The following is a 25,093-nucleotide window of genomic DNA, read 5'->3' on the forward strand; positions in this document are numbered from 1 at the left end:
TGCTTACAAATAAAGCAGATCCTCACAGACATGCTGATCCTCACATACAGGGACGACCTTGCTCTGACTCTAGCAAATGACGGCCTGTCAATGTTGCGTTGAGTTGGAGTCTTCCTGAAGGCACAGGCCCGAGTGATTAGCAGCAGCCTCTTCGGGGCCCCGTCCTCACGATATTCTCTCTGTGGTACGCATAACTTAACATTGTATTAAACAAACATAGCCAAGAAATGTGGCAGAGATTCAACAGAGATTCATGTAATTGGAACACTTCGTGATTAGTTGGGACAAGAGTATATATCTGCCAGTACAACTGAAAGCTTAGATTCAAGATGTTAAACACTAAAATGTTTACCATTTCCAAAGTCTGAAATTTTGGAGGAAGGACAGAAAATAAAACCCTGGCGTTTCTGTGGCTAAGGGAGAGAAAAGAATCAGCCAGGATTGCAGCTGTGAATGAGCAGTCTAAGACCGCTGCAGTAAAGTGGAGATTGTTTGAAGACAACAACTCTCAGATTACTAACTTGCTCACAAAGTCTGAGCCCACACAAGGCATGGCCACTTGGGTGAAGTATTGGAAAGCAGTTGGCATCAATGTGCTGCACCAAGCAAGAATCAGTGTTTCCTGGAAAGATGAGATGTTTTTTGGATACAAAAATCTTTTGAAACACCAAAATTTAATTTCAAGAAAGTTAATGATGCCACATGTTGAGGGGATAAAGCATTATTCTCAAATAATGAGGTGGTGTAGCTCTATCACCCTAATTTTCTGCCTCCTTGACACTAAAGGACAAATAAATGCTCACCGAAGCAATGAAATTGGTTCAGCATGGGACACAGGTTTATTTACTGTAACATTAAAATTTCAATGATGATAAATACTGGCGATGTGAAAAAGAAAACTCTGTTGTGTGTAAGGGAATTTCTGAAAGTAAAGAAAATCTTGATGATGAGATATGTAGAGGGACTGAAGAGAAATCACAAATATCCTCTGGTAACAATCATCATTGGCTTGTCAGTAACTAGCACTGGCTGAAGTGCTTGGCAAAGAAAAATATCTGATATATTTGTGAAGCTATGGAAGAAATGAAAGGAATTGTTCACCCAATAAAAAACTTATTTGCTTATTGATGACAATCACAATAATATTGGTTCCATGACAAGGAGGAGGGTATGAAGTTAAAGTTGGAGAATCTGGAGTTTAGTGAGTCAGGCACCAGAGCAGCGACTGCCTGGTACAAGTCAGGGAGCAAAGTAAAATATCCTAAAGGGCTGTCAGCACTAAAGAAGGTGCTTCTTTTCCTTCATTCTGCATTGGCACACTGGTGTTACTGGTGACGGCAGCATTTGTTGTTCACCCTTAATTGACTCTCCAGACCATTTCAGAGGGCAGTTAAAAGTCAACCACATTGCTGTGGCTCTGGAGTGATATGTAGACCAGACCAGGTAAGGACAGCAGATTTCCTTTCTTCAAGGCCATCAGTAAGCCAAATGAGCTTACAACAGTCAACAGTGGTTACATGGTCACTGGTGGACTAGCTCTTAAATTGTGATTGTATTGAATTCAAATTTCACCACCTGCTTGCTGTGTTGCTGTTAAGTGCCCTTTTTCCTCTAAATGTGTCTCCAATTTGGATTTGTTTCATTACGGAACAGGTTTTTTTTTGACATCTCCAGTTTCATAGCCTACACATTCTGGTCCAGATTGAGAACTCCAGAATACTTTGCATGCATGAGGAGCAAATGTCATTAGCTGGAAGAACTCAGTCTCTAGGGGGTCAGTGCTAAATATTTCTGCATAAGGCAATTCTGCAACTTACGAATGTACAGACACAAAAGAAATTGATGACCGTTATACAAACAAGGAGGATTACCAGGTAGTGAAGGAGTCCAGAGTTTATCTCCGTCTCCAAATAAGATTTGTTTCTGGAAAGGGATATGGTTCCTCCAGGGCGTGCAGTCTGACCAAATCCAAGGTACCACAGCAGGGTCAGCTGTGCAAGATTACACCAGCAAGAACAGGAAAACAATGTTGTTGTATAGTTCTTTAGTCTAGCAAGCAAGCAGGTGTCCCTGCTGTCACAAGTGCAAATCCACGACTACACTGTCTCCTGTTACCAAGATCAGACATATTATTCAGTGACCTTGAAGCACTTAACCAGGAAGGTAAGCATCCACAGACCCTGGTTCATATTCATAAGTGGGTAGAAGAGGGATTAGGTCTTACAAGTAGATTTCAAACCAGTTAATAAGAGTATTTGTACCTACTCTCGAGTATTTTTCCTATATAACCAGTGAATATGGAGAGAGAGTAGATGAATGAGTGACTGACGAGGTGTGTAGGTGAGGAAGGCTTCAGATGCCTGGGATACATATATATTTGTCTGGTTATACCTGAGCAGAATTAGGGTCAAGATAGTTATGGGGCAATTTAATAGTGTAGTTGGGAGGGTTTAAGCTAACTTAACAGTGGTATTAGAAATTGGATGGAACATTATGAACTTACACAAATGGACAGGCCTCCTAAAGTGCAGATAAGGTTGGTGAGTTGGATGCACAAATTAAAATATGATAATGGGATAAGAGAGATCTGGCTCAAAAATGGCAAGATTAGGTACATTTTCCTTGATACAGAAAATTAAGGAAGTGAAAAGAGGAGGATCGGCATTAGTATCAGCTGAGAATATTACAACACTGGAGAAAGGGGATGTCCAGGAGACAGTACAAACTTAATCTGTTTGGTTAGAGTTAAGGAAATCGAGGTACCACAACACTGCTGAGTGTATTCCCTAGGCTATGACACTAGAGTGACCAGAGGAGAAAACCTGCAGTGATATTGTAGCAAGGTGGAAAAATGGTTGAGCAGTGATGTAAGAGAAGTTGAATTATTCTAATATAATTGAGGGTATTGGTAGATTAAAAGTCGGAGGGGAGGGGGAGGGAGGGAGAGGGTGCAGAGATCATTTTCAGGAACAATTTGTACACCAGTCTGCTTGCAGCGATGAGGAAGCAGAAATCACTGGATTGCATTCTGAGGAATGAAATCAATCAAATGAACAAGTAACAGATAGTCAATATTTAAGGAACAGTGAGTGGAATATCATAAAGGTTTTAATTAGCTATGAAAAAGGATAAGGAATAATGCAATGAAAATTCCTAATTGGAGGAAGGTCAATTTTAGTGTGGTGAGAATGCATTTATCTTGGGTAAATTTGAATCAAAACAATCTCCACTTTAAACTGGAGATTGCTTTGATTCGTTCGAGGCATATTTTCATGGTGTGGGTGGGGCGTGGAGAGGAGAAGGGTAGACAGATCATGTAATAGAGTTCTCTGGATAACAAAATGAGATTGAGAATAAAAGAAAGCAGAAATTATATTTATAACATATTGCATTGATGATGTGAGAAACAGGCTGAATACATAAAGTTCAGAAGGGATGTGAGAAATAAGAGAAGCAAAGATGTTGCATAAAAAGAAACTAGCAAACATAAAAGGGTATCTGAAAGTGTTCAATGAGTCGATAAACTGTAGAAGAGTGGGCAAAAGGTGTGCGGCCAATTAATGACCTGTGCATGGAAGCAGGAAGCATGGGCGAAAAATCAAATCAGAACTTTGCATGTATTTTTACCACAGAGGAACATGCCACCAAGGTCATAATAAAAGAGGGTGCAATTGCAGGATGAGGGCAAGAATTGGTAGAGGTATTAAAAAGGCTGGGTGTGATTCAAGTAAATAAGTCATTAGGAGCAGATGAAGTTTGTTCTAGGTGGCTGAGGGAAGCAAGAGTGGAAATTGCCAAAGGACAGACCTTAATCTCCCAATTTTTATTTAAGATATAGGAACAGTGCTAGAGAATTACACAATCGAAAATGTTACACCTTTGGTGATAAACTCGTGCAAGGGTAAACTACAGGCCAGTCAGCACCATCTTAACAGTGGAAAAGCTTTTAGGAGCAACAACCAAGGACAAAATGATCACTCATTTGGATTAACGAAGGAAAAGCAGTATGCATTTATTAAGGTAAATTACATTTAACTAACCTGATTGAGGCTTTTGACAAAGTAACAGATAAGGTTGATGATTGTAATGTGATTGATATGTGTACACAGACTTTCAAAAAGCACTTGATAAAGTGTAAACAACAAGCACGCCAAGGTCATAATAAAAGAGTTGAAACAGTTGGAATAACGGGGATAAGTGGCAGCATTGATATGAAGTGCATGACAGGAAATAGCAAACAGTAGTGAAAATTTTTTTTCCCCCAGATTGGAGATAGCAATATCTTCAGGTTCCCCAGGGGTTGATCCTAGGAGCTCTGCTTTTCTGAAACTACGTTTCTATGTTGTTGAATTAGACCCTGGTGTATCAAACAGTTTCATAATTTGCAGATGACACAAAAGTTGGAAATACAGCAAAGGATAGTGACAGATTTTAAGAGAGAGAGAGAATGATGGCAAGGGCAGATGTGAGAGGAAATTTAATCCAGAGAAATGTAAAGGGATAGAGAGAAATGACAGAAAACAAAAGGCTGCATTCCAAGATGGAGGATGGAAAAAATTTCTGGCTGTAACAGGTTGTTCCTTTTTTGAGGTATTTTAGGTGTTGGAGGCGATTTCCTCGAATTCCAGGAGCAGCAATTACTGTTTAATATGCTATTGCATTGTTTTGGAACGTTTGGAGAAAAAATAAAGTCAAAACAACAGCACTCTTAAAAGGGAGAGGAACAGACAAAGGAAGCACGTGATGAGGTCAGAGCAGGAGAGCAAGCGAGCGAAAGAAACCCACACTGCTAATTGACAGAGCAGTGAACCTGCACAGTTACTGCCTTTGCTTTTTGAATTTGTGTATCGCTGGACATCGGAGTGCATCTGGGAAAAATAAACAAACAGCGAAATTCACAACTAATCTTGGAAGAACCTGTTTGGGAGAGGTCACAGCACAGAAACAGCTAAGTTGAATAGCTTTAAAGGTGGCCTTGCTGTAAGTCTGCAGTAGTGAGTAGAGTGGGTTCTTTCTTGATTATATGTTTTACTGAGATATGGCTTATATTTTTAAGTTTAATCAAGACATAAGTATTAATTTAACCTGGAGCTGTGTTGTGCGGAGGAATAAGACAGTGCTATTTTCTGGGTCTGTGGATTGAAAGCAAAAAAAAAACAAAAATGGCTCTTACGAGAGTGATATGCTCTTCTTGTCCAATGTGGGAATTTAGGGAGAGTTTACATGTTACTGAGGATTATATCTGCAATAAATACAGTTGGTTGTGAATCCTATCAGATCAAATGGATCGGTTGGAGCAACAGTTAGAAGCAATGAGGAATTTACAAGAGCTAGGGAGTGTGATGGATGGCATTTATTGGAAGGGGGAAAAGCCGCAGATACAGTCACATAGATGGGTTGACTCCAGGAAAGGTAAAGAGAGGTAGGCAGGTAGTGCAGGAGTCTTCTGTGGCTATCCCCATTTTAAACATGTATGCTGTTTTGGAAAATGTAGGGGGTGATGGATTCTCAGGGGAATATAGCATGAACAGCCAACAGTCTCTGGTATTGAGACTGGCTATAATGCAATAAGTGGTATGTCGGGTTCCAAGAAATTGATTGCATTAGGGGACTCTCCAGACAGAGGCACAGACGTTTCTGTGGCCAGCAGCACAAAAATCTGAATGGCATGTTGCCTCCCTGATGCCAGGATCAAGGATGTCTCAGAGAGGGTGCAGAATGTTCTCAAAGAGGAGAGGGGCCAACAGGAGGTCATTGTACATATTGGAACCAATGACAGAGGAAGGGAAAAGGATAACATTCTGTAGGGAGAATATAGAAAGTTAGGCAGGAATTTAAAAAGGAGGTCCCTGAGAGTAGTAATATCTGGATTACTCCTGGTGCTATGACCTAGTGAGGGCAGGAATAGGAGGATAGAGCAGATGAAGTCATGGCTGAGGAGCTGGTGTATGGGAGAAGGATTCACATTTTTGGATCATTGGAATCTCTTCACGGATAGAAGTGACCTGTACAAGAAAGATGGATTGTACCTGAAATAGAGGGGAATAATATACTGGCAGGGAGATTTGCTAGAGCTGCTCAGGAGAATTTAAACTAGTAAGAAGCGGGGAGAGTGGGAGTGGGGGGGATCCAGGAAGATAGTGAGGAAAGAGATAAATCTGAGACTGGTACAGCTGAGAAGTGAGTCAAACAGTCAGGGTAGGCAGGGACAAAGCAGAGAACAAAGGTAGGACTGATAAATTAAACTGAATTTATTTCAATGCAAGAAGCCTAACAGGGAAGGCAGATGAACTCCGGGCATGGTTAGGAACATGGGACTGGGATATCATAGCAATTACAGAAACATGGCTCAGTGATGGGCAGGACTGGCAGCTTAATGTTCCAGGATACAAATGCTACAGGAAAGATAGAAAGGGAGTCAAGAGAGGGGGGCGTGTGGTGTTTTTGGATAACGAATAGCATTACAGCTGTACTGAGGGAGGATATTCCCGGAAATACATCTGGGGAAGTTATTTGGGTGGAATTGAGAAATAAAAAAGGGATGATAACCTTATTGGGATTGTATTATAGACTCCCTAATACTCCGCAGGAACTTGAGAAACAAACTTGTAAGGAGATCTCAGCTATCTGTAAGAATAATATGGTGATTATGGTAGGGGATTTTAACTTTCCAAACATAGACTGGGACTGCCATATTGTTAAGTGATTAGATGGAGAGGAATTTGTTAAGTGTGTACAAGAAAATTCTGATTCAGTATGTGGGTGTACCTACTAGAGAAGGTGCAAAACTTGACCTATTCTTGGGAAATAAGGCAGGGTAGGTGAATGAAGTTTCAGTGGGGGAGCACTTTGGGGCCAGCGACCATAATTCTATTAGTTTTAAAATAGTAATGCAAGAGCATAGACCAGATCTAAAAGTTAAAGTACTAAATTGGAGGAAGGCTAATTTTGACGGTATCAGGCAAAAACTTTCAAAAGCTGATTGGGGGCAGATATATGCAGGTAAAACAGACAGCTGGAAAATGGGAAGCCTTCAGAGATGAGATAAGAGTCCAGAGACAGTATATTCCAATTAGGGTGAAAGGAAAGGCTGCTAGGGATAGGGAATGCTGGATGACTAAAGAAATTCAGGGCTTGGTTAAGAAAAACAAGGAAGCATATGTCAGGTATAGACTAGATAGATCGAGTGAATCCTTAGAATATAAAGGCAGTAGGAATATACTTAAGAGGGAAATCAGGAGGGCAAAAAGGGGACATGAAATAGCTTTGGCAAAGAGAATTAAGGAGAATCCAAAGCATTTTTCCAAATACATTAAGGACAAAAGGGTAACTAGGGAGAGAATAGGGCTCCTCAAATATCAGCAAGGCGGCCTTTGTACAGAGCCACAGGAGATGGTGTTTGGGGGGGGAAGAAGATACTAAATGAATACTTTGCATCAGTGTTTACTGCCGAAAAGGACATGAAAGATATAGAGTATCAGGAAATAGATGGTGACATCTTGCAAAATGTCCATATTACAGAGGAGGAAGTGCTGGATGTCTTGAAATGCATTAAAGCGGATAAATCCCCAGGACCTGATCAGGTGTACCCCAGAACTCTGTGGGAAGCTAGGGAAGTGATTGCTGGGCCTCTTTAGATATTTGTATCATCGATAGTCACAGGTGAGGTGCCAGAAGAGTGGAGGTTGGCTAACATGGTGCCACTATTTAAGAAAGGTGGCAAGGACAAGCCAGGGAATTATAGACCAATGAGCCTGACATCAGTGGTGGGCAAGTTGTTGGAGGGAATCCTGAGGGACAGGATGTACATGTATTTGGAAAGGGAAGGACTGATTAGGGATAGTCAGCATGGCTTTGTGTATGGGAAATAATGTCTCACAAACTTGATTTGAGTTTTTGAAGTAACAAAGAGGATTGATGAGGGCAGAGCGGTGGACGTGATCTACATGGACTTCAGTGAGGCACTTGACAAAGTTCCATAAGGGATGATTTGAAGATGCCGGTGTTGGACTGGGGTGTATAAAGTTAAAAATCACACATCACCAGGTTATAGTCCAACAGGTTTAATTGGAAGTGCACTAGCTTTCGGAGCGACGCTCCTTCATCAGGTGATGAAGGAGCGTCGCTCCGAAAGCTAGTGCGCTTCCAATTAAACCTGTTGGATTATAACCTGGTGTTGTGTGATTTTTAACCTTATTCCATATGGGAGACTTGTTAAGGAGGTTAGATATCATGGAATACAGGCAGAACTAGCCATGTGGATACAAACTGGCTCAAAAGGTAGAAGACAGAGGGTGGTGGTGCAGGGATGTTTTTCAGACTGGAGGCCAGTGACCAGTGGAGTGCCACAAAGATTGCTGCTGGGTCAACTATTTGTATAAATGATTTGGATATGAACGTTGGACGTATAGATAGTACGTTTGCAGATGACACCAAAATTGGGGGTGTAGTGGACAGCAAAGAATGCTATCTCAGATTACAACGGGATCTTGATCAGATGGGCCAATGGGCTGAGGAATGGAAGATGGAGTTGAATTTAGAGCAATGTGAGGTGCTGCATTTTGGGAAAGCAAATATTAACAGGACTTATACACTTAATGGTAAGGTCTTAGGGAGTGTTGCTGAACAAAGAGACCTTGGAGTGCAGGTTCATAGCTCCTTGAGAGTGGAGTCGCAAGTAGGTAAGATAGTGAAAGCAGCATTTGGTATGCTTTCCTTTATTGATCAGAGTATTGAGTACAGAAATTGGGAGGCCACCTTGGGAATACTGCGTGCAATTCTGGTCTCTTTCCTAATGGAAGGATGTTGTGATTTGCAAGGATGTTGCCAGGGTTGGGAGGATTTGAGCTATACGGACAGGTTGTATGGGCTGTGGCTGTTTTCCCTGGAGCATCAGAGGCTGAGGGGTGACCTTATCGAGGTTTATAAAATCATGAGGGGCATGGATAGAGTAAATAGATAAGGCCTTTTCCCTGGGAAAGGGGAGTCCAGAACTAGAGGGCATAGGTTTAGGGTGAGTGGGGAAAGATATGAGACTTAAGAGGCAACTTTTTCACACAGGTGCATGTGTGGAATGGGCTACCAGAGGAAGTGTTGGAGACTCGTACAATTGCAACATCTAAAAGGCATCTGGATGGGTATATGAATAGGATGGGTATATGAATAGGAAGGGTTTGGAGGGATAGGGGTTGGGTGCTGGCAGGTGGGACTAGATTGGGGTGGGATATCTGGTCGGCATGGATGAGTTGGACCAAAGGGTCTGTTTCCATGCTGTACATCTGACTCTATAACAGGAATATTTACAGAATTGACTAAGTTGAGAAAGGGGTTTAAAAAAGGCCGGTTATTATGAATAAAAGCACAATGTAAAAAGCAAAGTTATGATGTATCGTTAGAAACATCAGTTCAGATCAGCTGGAAATGCTGGGCAGATTGTCAGAGTAGGTACAATTCAAAATAATGAGAAGTCATGGAAGAGTAAATTCAGAGAATCTGTTTCCATTGATGAAAACACTCAGGAAAGAGGGCTAAAATTTAAAATGATTTCAAAAGAAAAACCAAGGTGAAATGAGAAAAATTATTTTCTCTACAGTGAGATGTTAGGTATGTGATGGAAGCAGATTCAATGTGGCTTTCAACAGAAAATTGGATAAGCACATAAATTATGGGAAAAGGACAGAGAAGTAGGAATAGCTAAATTACTCATTAAGTGTCAGTGAATATTTAATAGGCTGAATGGCCTCCCTCTGAACCACAACTATCTTCTCATCACATGAATGCAGCTCTTACTTGTTTGCAACTGGCTCAATATTAGCAAAGACCTTCAGTACATGGTGGCTAGCATCATTCACTAGTGCAGATGTTTGGGAGATACTTATTTATATTGTGAAATGCTGAAAATGTGTTGCTAGAAAAGCGCAGCAGGTCAGGCAGCATCCAAGGAGGAGAATCGACGTTTCGGGCATGAGCCCTTCTTCAGGAACCGAAATGCACAAGCTAGAACTTTTGATAATATTAAAATTATTTTGAAACATTATTATAGATATTACATGGCTAAAATTCCCTCTACTCTAACTCTCAAATGAATTTTGTGTGTATATCATTTGCTGATATTTCTCCATCACGATTATGATGCTGTCATGCACCATGGTTCCAGCTACACAGTCATCTGCTTTATTCTCCTCCTTCTGTACTCACTTACCCTTGGCACTGGGAGTAATCTGGAGATTACTACTAATTTTCTTTTCTTCCCACTTTATTAAATTCTGATTGTAGGACCACATTCCTTTTCCTGCCTAAGCTACTGGGCCCAATGGGGACCATGACCTCTGACTGCTCACACTCCCAACAAGAATGTTTTGCAGCTATTCCATGACACTGACACCAGAAAGACAATATACTGGCCTAGAGTCATGCCACTAGTCACAGAAATACTTCTGTAAGTAAAGAATACCCTTCCCCTGTAGCGCCATGCACTCAGCTTGTGAAGTACTCCTCTGAGGAACCCTACCTGCCTGGATGTCACCATTCCCCATCTGCCGTCTTTCCCCTAATTTTGGCTCGTGAACCTCTCTGATTATGCTATCCACATGTCCTCTGGTTAATAAAGCACAATTCTAACTCAGAGGAATGAACACGATCGCTAAGCTGACCTTACCTTTTGCCATTTCTGCATAATATTCTAGAAATACAGAATTGCTGTAACCTCCGTAATCTTTGGTCTGACATCTGCTGTATTGTGTTTTCAGGAAAATTTAGACACATTTCAAGGGAAGTGAAATCACAAATCAGCAACTGTTGTATTTTGCAGCAAATGGTATGTCATCTGAACCGTGAGTATTTATCTTAAAATGCAAAGGAGTATTGCCAAAAATTCTCCAAATTAGGCTAATTTTAATAGTATACTCCAGAACAATTTGCAATGCATTGACAGGCAGGATAAGTATCAATAAAGCAATCCAAGATTACACTGGTTCTTACTGAACAAAGAACAAATTAGCATCCTCAGGTTAGTCAAGATGAAAACCAGAAAACATTAAAGATTTTGATAAAACTTTTGAAAAACTGCTCAATAAGATGCTAAAAACAGGATTAAAAAAGAATGTTAATAAAATGACGAATATGAACAGGATTCATGTAATACCACATTTTATTTATTTAAATGGTAAAATTTGATTTACAGGCACAATGATATTAAACAATAATCTGCCAGGCATTTTGGCCACTGTGTGGGGACAAAATAGGTCTTAAGGAAAGCAGTGTTCAAGTCACACCATTATAAAAAGAATGTGCAACACACACAAGGAGACCTGGATAAAGATTACAAATATTGCGTCTTATAAATAAGAAATACTGTTTTAAACATAAATTGTATAAGTGTTGCACGTCTTTCCCAACAGCGTGATGATATTTTAAGGCAAAAGGCTAAAAACAAAGGCATAGGACAAGACAGTATGGATTTACTTCTCATGGCAGAGAATATTGCATTCCACACTACATCATTGATCGTTCTGTGCACATCTTTTCTACTGGTAGGACGTTAACCTCATACTTTTGATTAACTGATTTCTTTAAATGATAAATACTAAAAAATGCATTACTGTTATAAAATAAAAATCTGCTGTACCTGGTAAGTACAGTGTCAGGAGAGGCTATTAATAGTACAATTCAAAGTAGAAATGTATCTCCTTGCTTCAGGTATAATATTTGGGAAAGAGCGTGCAACCCTTTAGACCTGCCCAGTGCTTATTAGATAAAGTCTGCACTCTTCATAGTAAAACTAATTCAGTGATAGTTTCAAGCACTAAATATGCAATTATAGATGATTAATTTATTAGCAATAATAATGTTCAGCAGTGATAGTAATTACATACAATAATTTGGGTAAAACTTATTACAAACAAAAACCAAAACAGGAAAACGCTGATTAAATTTTACATCAAGTCAGTTTGCAGAGGCAAAATCAATCTGGTTGGCATTGCACTGACAGGATAAAGGTAAGGGGCACATACAGCTTTCTCCCCACCGGGGCATGTGTTAGAAAAGTAACAGCTCTGACTGCCAAACCTTGCTCTCTCTCCAGTTTGTATAACAGACTTAATTTACGAATTTTCATCTGGGCCAAGTTCAGGAAATTCTCTTGCTTTAGAACAAAGAAAATGATATTTTAATGTAGTTGAGAGGAGAATTTGGTAAGGGGAGGAGGGGATGGAGCATTCCAAACAGCCTAATTTAAAGACTTTGTAGGACAACTGCAGATTAGTAATATTCGTATTTAAAGAATAGTAGCCCTAAATAGAAAATAAAAACTAAGCTGTGTATACAAGCAAGCAAAATACCACAGAAATATGCAGGCAATCAGAAGCAGGTCTAAAACATGGTTACTATCGATGATAGGATCTTGAGGGTGGGAAGGTAACTCAGAGCCAATCCTGAAATATTTATGGCGTATATTTACACAAAAAGAGACTCAACATTTCCTCATACTATTCCAAGATAAAAAAACATTCACACAAAAATATAACATTTGAAATAATTAATAGCACCAGTGTATCAGGTAATTTTATTTTCTTTTGCTACGCAATGTACAAAGTTGCATAGAGTGTCGCTGTAAAAAATATGTTCTGCCTTTGATTTTGACACAGATGAAGCAGTAGTCTTGGAAACGGAAATATAGTGTAGTCCACATTAAATGCACGGTGTCAGACACTGCTATGAGCATTTCACTTCGTCACAACGTAGCTGAAAGTAAGGGAAGCAGGGAGCAAGGGAAATAGTTATTGCATAATTAATTCCATTTTCTAAAGAGAAGACCAGCTTTCGTGGTAATTCACAACATTAACCTGGTGAATACTGTATATATTTTTCATGTAGTGACTTGCGTGTCTTACCCCTACATGAATGTGGTATAATGTACAGTTAGGAGGTGATGTGGTAAAAAGCTAAATATCAATATGTTAACAATTCTTAATCCTTCACAGCTAGTCTGGTCATTTACAAAAGGGAAAAATAATACAGTACCATAGAATATAGAGCTGTTAATACTCATGATGCGAATGCAATAAAGAACCAATGCCTCCAAGTAGCAGGAGGAGAGACAAACCTACATTAATAGCATTTTCTTTTGTATATTTTAACCACTATTGTGCTGCTTGAGGTTGCCCCACTGCCTTCGCATTGCAGGAGGAGTCTTCCCATCGCGGAAAAAGGTCTGATAATTCACTAATCTAATAGTGTGGAGTGACTTAAGTCAGATGCATATAGTGTGGCTTTCCCAGAATGTCCCTCCAATAGACTTGGTTCATTTGGAATCCCAGTAGCTTGCCATGTAGGTATGTCACTCGCACCTACCCCATGTCCATGATCTTGTGCTTCATCCAAGCAGCTGCATTTGATGCCTGAGGAGTTTCATTTATGAGCCTTGGAATACTTAATGATGTTGTCAGACATTGAAAAAAATTTGGTAATAAGGCAATTTCTGTACAATGTCACTCTAGGTTTTGGGTAAGGCATGATGACCATGAAAGAGACTACGGGGTCTCCAGTGATTGGGTATTGTAACAGCCAGGAGGTAATGTTTGTTTGATGTCCTCTAGATTTTTGATGTCCTTCAGGATATCTTCAATGTCTTGTTCATACGTAATTATCGCATTAGCCTGCTCCTTTTCTGCCTTTTCCAGATCTGCCAACTTCCGTTCTAAGTCACTATCCTCCATCTGACCCTTGGCTTTCTTTAGAGTGTTCTCAATTTCTCCAAGCCGGTTAACATCTACATTATCAAGTTGACCTGAAAAATAAGCCCAGCCAAAGTAATCAATATCCCAGTGTGTTAAGGAATTACTTGAAAAACATGCAACTTCAAAATTCAAACAGTATCATTCACACTTGAAACTGCAGAAGAAAAGTTGACATGTATATGTGCAACCACAGGAGACGGGCAAGGTCTTGATGAGTGTTCCTATTCTGTGTTTACTGTGGAGAAAGACAAAGACTTGGGAACTTGAGGAAGTTAGTGGGGATATCTCGGGGAAATCCATATCACAGCAGAGATGTTGTTGAACATATTAGAATGTACAAAGGTGGATAAGTCTCCTGGTCCTGACCAGATATATCCAAGAACACTGCAAGAGGCAAGAGAAGAAATTGCTGGGGTTCTGGCTGGTATTCTTGCATCACCGTTAGCCACGGGTGAGGTCCAGGAAGAATGGAGGGTAGCAAATGTTGCGAGCTTATTGAAGAAGGGCTGCAAAGATAAACCTGGGAACGACAAACCAGTAAGCCTTAACATCTGTGGTAGGCAGGTTACTTGAGAAAATTCTGAGGGTTAAGATATACATGCATTTGGAAAGGCAGGGTTTGATTAGGAGTACTCAGCATTGCTTTGTGTGGGGAAGATCGTGCCTCTCAAATTTGTTAGAGCTCTTTGAAGAAGTGACCAGGAAGGTTGACAATGGCAGGGTGGTAAATGTACTCTAGATAGATTCCAGTAAGGCCTTTGATAGGCTGGCAAATTGGATTCAAAATTGGCTTGATGGTAGGAAGCAGAGGGTAATAACGGAAGGATGCTTGCTGGACTAAAGGCCTGTGACTAGTGGTGTATCTTAAGGGTCAGTCCAGGGCCCATTGCTGTTTTTATCTACATTAACGATTTGGATGAGAATGTACAAAGCATGATTAGGCGGTATCGTGGACAGTGAGGAAGGTTATCAGAAATTGCAGAACATTGATCATCTGGGAAAGTGGACTGAGAAACAGCAAATGGAGTGTAAAATCTTGCATTTAGGAAAGTCAAATGAAAGTAGGAGTTCCATGGTGAATGGCAGGCCTTTAAGGAGTGTAGTGGAACAGAGGGATCTTTGAGTCCAGGTGCTTGTTTCTCTGACAGTGGAGTCACAGGTAGACAGGGCAGTGGAGGCGGCTTTTGGCACAATGGCCTTCATCAGTCAGGGCACTGAGTATGGAAGTTGCGAAGCTATGTTGCAATTGTACAGGATGTTGATGAGGCCACACTTGAAATAGTGTGCTCAGTTTTGGTTACCTTGCTTTGGAAGGATGTTAATAAACTGAAAAGAGTGCAGAAGAAATTTACAAGGATGCTGCCAGGACTCCAGGGTCTGCGTTGTAGGGAGAAGTTGGACTAAGACTGCTAGGACTTTTCTCTTTAGAGCGTAGGACACTGAGCAGGGATCTTATGGAATGAATAAGGACAAGAAAGGCATGGATAGGATGAATGCACTCTAGTCTTTTTCCCAGTGTTGGGGAATCAAGGACTAAAGGGCATCAATTTAAGGTTAAAGGGGAAAGAATTTTTTTTTTTTAACACAGAAGGTGGTACACATATGGAATGAACCGCCAGCAGAAGTGGTTGAGGTGGGTACATTAAGAACATTTAAAAGGCATTCGGACAAATACATGGATAGGAAAGGTTTAGAAAGATATGAACCAAGTGCAGAGAAACGATTGGGAATGGTTTCATCCAATGACAAGTAAAAGGGCCCTAATATAAAATATATGGCTGTCAAGTCATACCTTAAAAACCAACTGGCATTCGGATCATAAAGGATATTTCACCAGGTAATGTTCTTTGTGAGCTACTAGACAGCATGTGAGTCAGAGCATCTTTTGTGGTCCATCAAATGGGATCAGTAAAAAGGATACTGTAAAACTCAGCCATGGAGCTGGGCGCAGTTGGAGTCAGTATTGTGATGGAATCCAGTTTGGGGATTCCCAGAAGACAGAGGGAAACTACCTTGGATGTTACAACTCACTGAAATTAGGAGAAGCAAGCATATTGGAACATAGAATATAACAGCGCAGCATAGGCCCTTTGGCCCTCATGTTGCACCGACCTGTGGGAACCAATCTGAAGCCCATCTAACCTACACTATTCCATTTTCATCCGTATGTTTATCCAATGACTATTTAAATACCCTTAAGGTTGGCGAGTCTACTCCTGTTGCAGGCATCCGTTCCAGGCCCCTACTACTGAGTAAAGAAACTACCTCTGACATCTGTCCTATATTTATCACCCCTCAATTTAAAGCTACGTCCCCTCATGCTAGCTATCACCATCTGAGGAAAAAGGCTGACACCAGTGCAAGACTGTTCTGAAAGAGTAACATAGCACAAGAACAGACCCTTCAGCCCTCCAAAGCCTGTGTCAACACATTTTGCCCTTCCATAAGGAAACGGTCTTCATTTACAGGATCTATATTCCTCTATTCCCTTCTTATTCATGTATTTGTCCAGGTGCTTCTTGAATGCTGCTATTGCATCTGTATCCACCACCACCTCTGTACTCCAGGCACTCACCACCCTTTGTATGAAAACATGCCTCACACATCACTTTTAAACCTCACCCCATCCCTCGCACCTTGAACCCGTGCCCCCAGTGATTGACCCTCAACCTTGGGGGAAAAAGCCTCATAGTTTCCACTCTATCCAGGTTATTCACAATCTTATAAACTTCTATCAGGTCGCACCTCAACCTCCTGCATTCCAGTAAAAACAAACAACATCCTTGTAAACCTTTTCTGTACCGTCTCCAAGGCATTCACATCTTTCAGATAATGTAGTGACCAGATTTCACTTAATATTCCAAGTGCAGCCTAAATAAAGTTATGCTGCAACTTTATAGAATTTGCCTATCCCTTCGTATTCAATGCCCTTTCCAATGAAGGTAAGCATGTCACAAGTCTTTTTTTTAATTACCTTATCCACCTGCACTGCCATCTTCAGTGATCTGTGGACATGCACAGCCAGACCCCCCTGCATATCAATACTCCTAAGGGTTCAGCCATTCACTCTATAATTTACACCTGTACTTGACCGTCTAAAATGCATCACCTCACATTTGTCCAGATTAAACTCCAGCTGCCATTCTTCTGCCTATGTCTCCAACTGATCTACAACCTGCTGTATCCTCTGACAATCCTCTTCACTATCTGCAACTTCACCAATTTTGGTATCATCCTCAAACTTACTAATTAGAGCAGCCACATTTTCCTCCAAATCACTTACGTAGACCACAAACAGCACTGATCTCTATGGAGTTCCACTATTTACATCCTTCCATTCTGAGAAGTACGCTCCCACTGTTACCCTCTGTCTCCCATGACTAAGCCAGTTCTGTATCCATCTTGCCAGCTCACCCTTGATACAATGCAACTTCACTTTCCTTAGCAGTCTGCCATGAGGGACCTAAACATCATCATTCTGCAGAATGCAGTGAAATGTATGAATCCATCTGTGGTTATGAGGGAGAACATCTTTTATGTACTGAGTAATGTTTAGTTGTGCTGTCTTTAGTGGGTTTGCTAATAATAAATGTCTGAAAACCTTAATTAAAATTATTATTTTCAAAGATTTGAGCAAATCTGATCAAAGCAAAACGATAACCGATAACATACATTGCTGTTTCTCTATATGGGTTTTAGTATCTTAAATTAATAACAGCCTTGAGCCTGACTTGATAGCCACCAGAAAAGTTGTCATTTGTACAAATTATAAATTGCTGCCTAAAAATATATATTATGATGTAGCTGTGTATGTCTGCCACAACCTGGCAGTTAACATTGCTCATGATTGGACACAGTGGTGCATTTTGCTACATCTAATGGATAGGGTAGTGAGTATATCTAACCAGCTTTGACTTGTAGTTGCCCCTCAAAATTATTACAATATACTAAACATTCTTTAATATAATTTGATAGAACTTTTGCAAAGCTTGGTTTTTAAAAAATAAAATCAACAGTCTCCAAAAATCACAAGCTTGAGTGAGAAAACAAATCAAACATTCAATCACAAATATTACTGTGATCAAAGGAAGCTTCACAGGAACAGGAATCAGTCATTTAGCTAGAGTCTACTTTGTCAAGCAATGGCACGTTAGCAAATCTGAGATTTAACTCCTTCTGCCCATATTCATTTTATGCATTTTGTTAACAAAAAATTTAATTTTAAAAATCAATTAATCTAGCATCAATTTTAAAATTGACTCCAAGTGTGGCACTGGAAAAGCACACCAGGTCAGGCAGCATTCGAGGACAAGGAGAACCGATGTTTTGGGCATTATCCCTTCATCAGGAATATGTTGGTGCATGTGTCTGTGCGTGAAGGATGGGGGAGGTAGCTGGGAAAACAATACGTAGATGCAGGTGGGGGGTGATGGTGAGAAGTTGAAGTGGAGGGTGGAGTGGAGAGGTGGAAAGGAAGATGGACAGGCAGGACAGTTCAAGAGGGCAGTGCTCTGTTGGAGGATTGGATCTGGGATGAAGTGTGGGGAGAGGAGATGTGGAAACTGATGAAATCGATGTTGATGCCATGTGTTTGGAGGGTCCCAAGGCAGAAGATGAGGCAATCTTCCTCATGAGGCATTGGGTGGCTTGGATTTGGCAATGGAGGTGGCCCAGGATCTGCATGTCGTTGGCAGAATGGGAGGGGGAGTTGAAGTGGTCGGCAACTAGGCAGAGGGGTTGCTTGGCGCATATCCCAGAGCTGTTCCCTCAAACACTTCAGAGGTTGGCGTCCTGTCTCCCAACGTAGAGGAGACCACATCGAGAACGATGGACACAGTAGATGAGGTATTTGGATGTGCAGGAAAATCTCTGCCAGATGTGGAAGGATCCTTTGGGGTCTTGGACGGAGGTGAAAGGAGTGATGTAGGTGCAGGTTTTACCCCTCTTGCAGTGGCAAGGGAAAATGCCAGGAGTGGAGGGTGTGGTGGTAGTGGTGGGTGGGTGTGTACCTAACGAGGCAGTCGTAGAGGTTATGATCTTGGCGGAATGCTGATAGGGTAGGAAGGAAAATTATCTCTGGTGGTGGGGTCCGATTGTAGGTGGTGAAAATGATGGAGGATAACGTGCTGTATGTGGAGATTAGTGAGGTGGAAGGAGAGGACTGGGATGATCTGGATTGTAGTAACAGGATAGGTTAGAATCAGCATGGATTTATGAAGGGGAAATCATCCTTGACTAATCTTCTGGAATTTTTTGAGAATGTAACTCTGAAGATGGACGAGGGAGATCCAGGAGACGTAGTGTACCTGGACTTTCAGAAAGCTTTTGACAAAGTCCCACATAGGAGGTTAGTGAGCAAAATTAGGGCGCATGGTATTGGGGGCAAAGTACTAACTTGGATTGAAAGTTGGTTGGCTGATAGGAAACAAAGAGTAGCGATAAATGGCTCCATTTCAGAATGGCAGGCAGTGACCAGTAAGGTACTGCAGGGATCAGTGCTGGGACCGCAGCTTTTTACAATATATGTTAATGACATAGAAGATGGTATTAGTAATAACATTAGCAAATTTGCTGATGATGCTAAGCTGGGTGGCAGGGTGAAATGTGAGGAGGATATTAGGAGATTACAGGGTGACCTGGACAGGTTAGGCGAGTGGTCAGATGCATGGCAGATGCAGTTTAATGTGGATAAATGTATGGTTATCCACTTTGGTGGCAAGAACAGGAAGGCAGATTACTACCTAAATGGAATCAATTTAGGTAAAGGGGCAGTACAAAGAGATCTGGGTGTTCTTGTACACTAGTCAATGAAGGTAAGCATGCAGGTACAGCAGGTAGTGAAGGCGGCTAATAGCATGCTGGCCTTCATAACAAGAGGGATTGAGTATAGAGGCGAAGAGGTTCTTCTGCAGCTGTACAGGGCCCTGGTGAGACCACACCTGGAGTACTGTGTGCAGTTCTGGTCTCCAAATTTGAGGAAAGACATTCTGGCTATTGAGGGAGTGCAGCGTAGCTTCACGAGATCAATTCCTGGAATGGCAGGACTATCTTACGCTGAAAGACTGGAGCGACTGGGCTTGTATACCCTTGAGTTTAGAAGACTGAGAGGGGATGTGATTGAGACATATAATATTATTAAAGGATTAGCCACTCTGGAGGCAGGAAACATGTTTCCATTGATGGGTGAGTGCCGAACCAGAGGACACAGCTTAAAAATACAGGGTAGACCATTTAGGACAGAGATGAGGAGAAACTTCTTCACCCAGAGAGTGGTGGCTGTGTGGAATGCTCTGCCCCAGAGGGCAGTGGAGGCCCACTCTCTGGATTCATTTAAGAAAGAGTTGGATAGAGCTCTCAAGGATAGTGGAATCAAGGGTTATGGAGATAAGGTAGAAACAGGATACTGATTAAGGATGATCAGCCATGATCATATTGAATAGTGGTGCAGGCTCGAAGGGCAGAATGGCCTACTCCTGTACCTATTATCTATTTATCCTTGTTGCGGTTGGAAGATGGGTTTCAAGGCAGAGGTGCAGTATGTGGAAGAGATACACTGGAGGGCATTGTTGACCACATGGGAGGGAAAACTGTGGTCCTTGAAATAGGAAGCCATCTGGGATGTCCTGGAGAGGGGAGTCCTATCAGCATTCCACAGAGACCATTCCCTCTGTGACTCCCTTTCTTAGGTCCACACACCTCACCAATCCACCCTCCACTGGTACCTTCCTTTGCCACTGGTGTGTAAAACCTGCGCCCATATCTCATCTCCATTCAAGGCCCCCAAGGATCCTTCTACATCCAGCAGAGATTATTCTGCACATCCAAACACCTCATCTATTGTGTCTGTTGCTCTCGATGTGGTCTCCTCTACATTGGGGTGACAGGACACGAACTCGCGGAACATTTCAGGGAACATCTCTGGGACACACGCACCAAACCACTCCACTACCGTGTGGCTGATCACTTCAACTCCCCCCCCCACTCTGCCAAGGACATGCAAGTCCAGGGCCGCCTCAAGAGCCAAATCCAAGTCACCTGGACACCTGCAGGAAGGAGGCCTCATCTTCCATCTTGGGACCCTCCAACCACATGTCATCAATGTCGATTTCACCAGTTTCCCCATCTCCCTTCCCCCCACCTCATCCCAGATCCAACCCTATAACTTGGCACATCCCTCTTGAACTGTCCTACCTGTCCATCTTCCTTCCCACCTATCAGCTCCACCCTCCCCCTCTGACCTACCATCACCCCTCACCTTCATCTACCTATTGCCTTCCCAGCTACCTTCTGAGAATCCCACCCCCACATTTATCTCTCAGCCCCCTTATCTTGCCCCTCAACACCCCCCCCCCCATCACATTCCTAATGAAGGGCGTATGCATGAAAATTCGATTCTCCTGCCCCTTGGATGCTGCCAGACTGGCTGTGCTTTTCCAGGGTCATACTTTTCGATTCTGATCTCCAGCATCTGCAGTCCTCACCTTCTCCTAATCAATTTTAAAGTGTCTACCATCTTTTGTGTGTCAAAAAAAGTACTTCATTTCATTCTTGAAAGATTTTTTTAAATTTCAGCATCTAACCACTACCTGGATTCCTTAACATAAGGAAATTGACCTATCTACATTACCTGTTTCCCTTAAAACCTTAAAATCAGATTAAATCACCACATTAATGACTAAATTTCAGGGAAATATGTATTTTAACCCTATCAGTGCAGGTATTACTCCCTCCAAAGACTATATATTTTAGAACTGCGCACAGTAATCCAGATACATTCTAATCTAAGTTATGTTAACTGTAGCAAGGTTTCATTCCAACTCATTATATACAAAGGAGGTGGCCATGGCAAAGTGGATAGAAGTCTGCATCTAAGCCAGAAACTCCAGGTCTGAATCCCAGCCAGATCTTGTTGGCTAAGGAAGGTGTATTCGTAAGCCATCCAGATAAATTTCAGTATCAACATGCAAATCTTTCTAACACACACCAATGGCAGGCAATGAGCGCAGGAGAAATTCTTGGGCAACTATGTGCCACAGTGAACTTTGAAGATTCTAACAAGGCCATCAAAGATTTGAATTATAACATGCACTTAAAAGTGCATGATGTCACAGCACCTCAGACTCCCTCAGTGGAGTGAAATGTCCAATATAAAAGCCAATACTGCATTAAACTCTGATTACTTTTCTATTCCTATCTATGACACTTGGACATTTGTGTCTCTTGACTCCAAAGCCCCTTTGAATCACCATTGTTTCCAGTTTTTACAATTTAGGGATTCAAAATAAAATTGCATAATCTAAGGTGGATAAAATATAAAAACATTAAAATAATAAATATAGATTCAAAATTTAGCAATTTAATACAGACTGTAAATAATACTGGTTTTCCTGTTGAGAATAAAGTAGATGTTATACTGCAGGTGTTACTGTTATTAATTTGTGTATTTGTTATCTAAATTCACTTCACAGTCAATGTTTGAAATGAGACCTGATGCTGTGATGATAACTGGCTTTAAAACTGCTTTGCATGTCAGAATAATTCCATTCTCTAGAAAATTAAATGACAAGGTTCTTTTGTTAGTTATTCAGACAAATTACTGATACAGTACTAAGATATTGGAACATTTGCAAATGTCTCCTGAGCTTTGAGGGTTGGGGCTCATTTCTGCAAGTAATTTGAAATATGGAAGTGGAAAAAGCGACAGTAAAGGTGGGAAAGATTGCCTGTAGCCTCACACACCCAATACTGAAATTTGTATTGAACCAGTCAATCTGCTACTTTGTACCAATTTGACTGAGGAGATAGGCTGTTTTACCTCTGAAGATTTTCAAAACATATTGCATCTGGGGAAAGTAGAAAGCTTGCATAAACTAACAAGATGAAGTGGGTGCACAGGTATAGACAGAATCCTTGAATCATTCTTCATTGAAATAGAAGTTAAAATGAAGTTGAATGAAAAATTTATTTTAAGCAAATGGAACACACAGATGTTGGGAATCTGAACTGAAAGCAGAAAATGTTGGAAATGCTTATGTCAGACAATGCCTGTCTATTCGGTCATGGATGCTGCCTGATTACTTCCAGCATTTTCAATTAAATAAATGCAACATCTCTACAAATAATGTATAATATGCACGAAGTGCCAAAGATAGATTACATCTCCCATTCTAGAATGAGCTAGGACAACCGTAGAAATCAGGCAAGTGCTGAAAATTTTATGTTATAATCAGAATTGCTCTACCAAAAAGAAATCAGATGTAAACGTTTCGAATGTATAAAGGGTGGAAGACAAAATTAAACATTCAACATTATTAAAATTGTTTCTCAATATTATACTGTAGGCTTATTTCACTCAAAATGAGTATTTCCTTTACAGTGCAGCATAGTTAGAATTTTCAGCATCAAAATCAGTATGAACTTATCCCGAGTACTTTCATTACAAACCCCTACTTTGGAAAGTACCTGCTATCTGGCAACATCCATCATTGAGTCCAAAGTCTTAATCTAGGTAAAATCTCATGCACAACAATGTCTATGGTATCAGGTAGCTAGTTTTAAACCATGCAGGAAATTTTACATCATGCACTATCTGGCCATCTTAAAGAGACACTAACATTTCTAATTTTAAAAAAAAGTAGGTTGTTAGGTACGTTGGCAAACACTCCAAAGATTTTAAGAAATCGAATTGTTTTAGTAGGTTGTCAGCAATTTGACAAGTTTGGTTTTCTAGATGGCATCCTCTGACAAGCTATTAAAACAATACATCACGTATGTCACAATCAACCTGATCAATGCTGCAACCTTCACACTGGTTGGGAAGATACATGCAGCGTGGTGAAATTACTGACTTGAATGGTAGGTGGCAAAAACTTGTTCGCTTCACTGATGGGCATAGGCTACAGTCTTGATTTGTTATAATGTGGCTGAAGATGCTTGTTCAACACCAGCTATTTTACTTCAATGGCCTATGGCCACATTGTTCACACTTATTGCCAACTACACAATGACTACTAGTGGAAAATTGCAAACAGACAAAAGCTAAAAACTTGGGAAACTTTTCCATAAAACAAAATGCATGCACCTGGAAGCCATACAAAGAAAAGGTCAGGGCCAGCCTTTACCAGAAGCTCAAATGTGTCCACATAATGCAAGTCTGCTGATTCATTTGACCAGCATAAGTTAGGCAATGTAAGCCCACTAATACTTACCCAGTTCTCCCAACAACTTATTGATCGTATTTAGCACACCCTGCACAGCCTTTTTGGCCTTTCTTGCCTGCTCATCTGCCTCTTTTGCAGCTTGAGAAGCCTAAAGGAACAATGTGACACCATGGTTAGAATTCTAAAAATGCTTTATGTATTTCTGAACTGATGTAACACAGTAACCAGATAAATTGAATTTTAAGAAATGTGAATACCCTCACCATATCTGCCATCATCATGTCTTGGTCTGCTTCATTCTTCTTCCCTGCAAGTTCATCCTCTGCTTCTTTCAGTCGATTCATCATGTCACTGACTTCAGCCTCCAAAGCCATGGCATCATTAAAGGTGTCATCAGCATCCTGTTTTGTCTTAGCAGCATCCTACAAAGACAATTATTGGCCAAGGATTTAACCAACAGTTAAAAGTTGTGTTTAACCAAAAGGCTATGGCACTCAAGTGAAATGGCTCAACTGTGTCTGGATTTACGGTTTTTCTTTGAAATGCTCAGTTATTCTTTAATTTATTGCTAACAGGTTAAAATGGATGCTCGGAATTGTAACATTTTGTTTGTTCCATAAACCCATAACACCAGCATAAAACTTCACATACAATTGCAGACATATAATTGATTCACTTTAACCAGCTATCTTTCCTTTATTTTGATTACCTAAATTTTTATGTTGATACCACCTAAAACATGGAGATCTAAATCTATGGGTATTTCATATTATAAAGATTTAAGACTTCATATTGCTTAACAGTATTGTCTACTTCAACCTTAATCTGGAGAAGAGCAAATATTTAATTCTTATCCAATTATCAGATAGGACAGATTATATATCAGCATCCCCCATTTTCAAAGGAATGAGGGTTGATGGTGAAATCACCCAGCATAACAAAAATGATAATATCCAGTTCTAAGTTAATTTTAATATGCAGCTTTAATTAAGATTTCTCTCAGATATTGTATCACTTAAAAGGTAGTAACAAAACTCGACAAAATTTAATTATTTTTCGAATTCCACAGAATCGTGAGGACTAATTCAGTCAAAGTATTTACAATCATATACCGTTCTGAATTGATCTGCCAGAATTCAAGAGTGAATACAGATTAAAGTAATAAATGTGTTTGTATACACCTGAGGATGAAAGAAT

The 25,093-nt window shown here is 40.7% G+C and overlaps 1 protein-coding gene across 1 annotated transcript in view; it reads right to left on the minus strand.

The window, feature by feature from the left end:
• Positions 1-11,131: 11,131 nt before the first annotated feature.
• Positions 11,132-25,093, minus strand: part of lamc1 (laminin, gamma 1) — a 481,608-nt gene continuing 467,646 nt past the window's right edge. Inside the window, exons 26-28 of the mRNA XM_072573611.1 lie at positions 24,160-24,318; positions 23,945-24,044; positions 11,132-13,786 (exon numbers count right to left, since the gene is read on the minus strand). Coding sequence (XP_072429712.1) covers positions 13,530-13,786; positions 23,945-24,044; positions 24,160-24,318 — 516 coding nt within the window. The 3' untranslated portion in view covers positions 11,132-13,529. The remainder of the gene's footprint in view (positions 13,787-23,944; positions 24,045-24,159; positions 24,319-25,093) is intronic.

This window comes from Chiloscyllium punctatum, chromosome 7 (assembly GCF_047496795.1).
Source record: "Chiloscyllium punctatum isolate Juve2018m chromosome 7, sChiPun1.3, whole genome shotgun sequence".
NCBI classification, from domain to species: domain Eukaryota; kingdom Metazoa; phylum Chordata; class Chondrichthyes; order Orectolobiformes; family Hemiscylliidae; genus Chiloscyllium; species Chiloscyllium punctatum.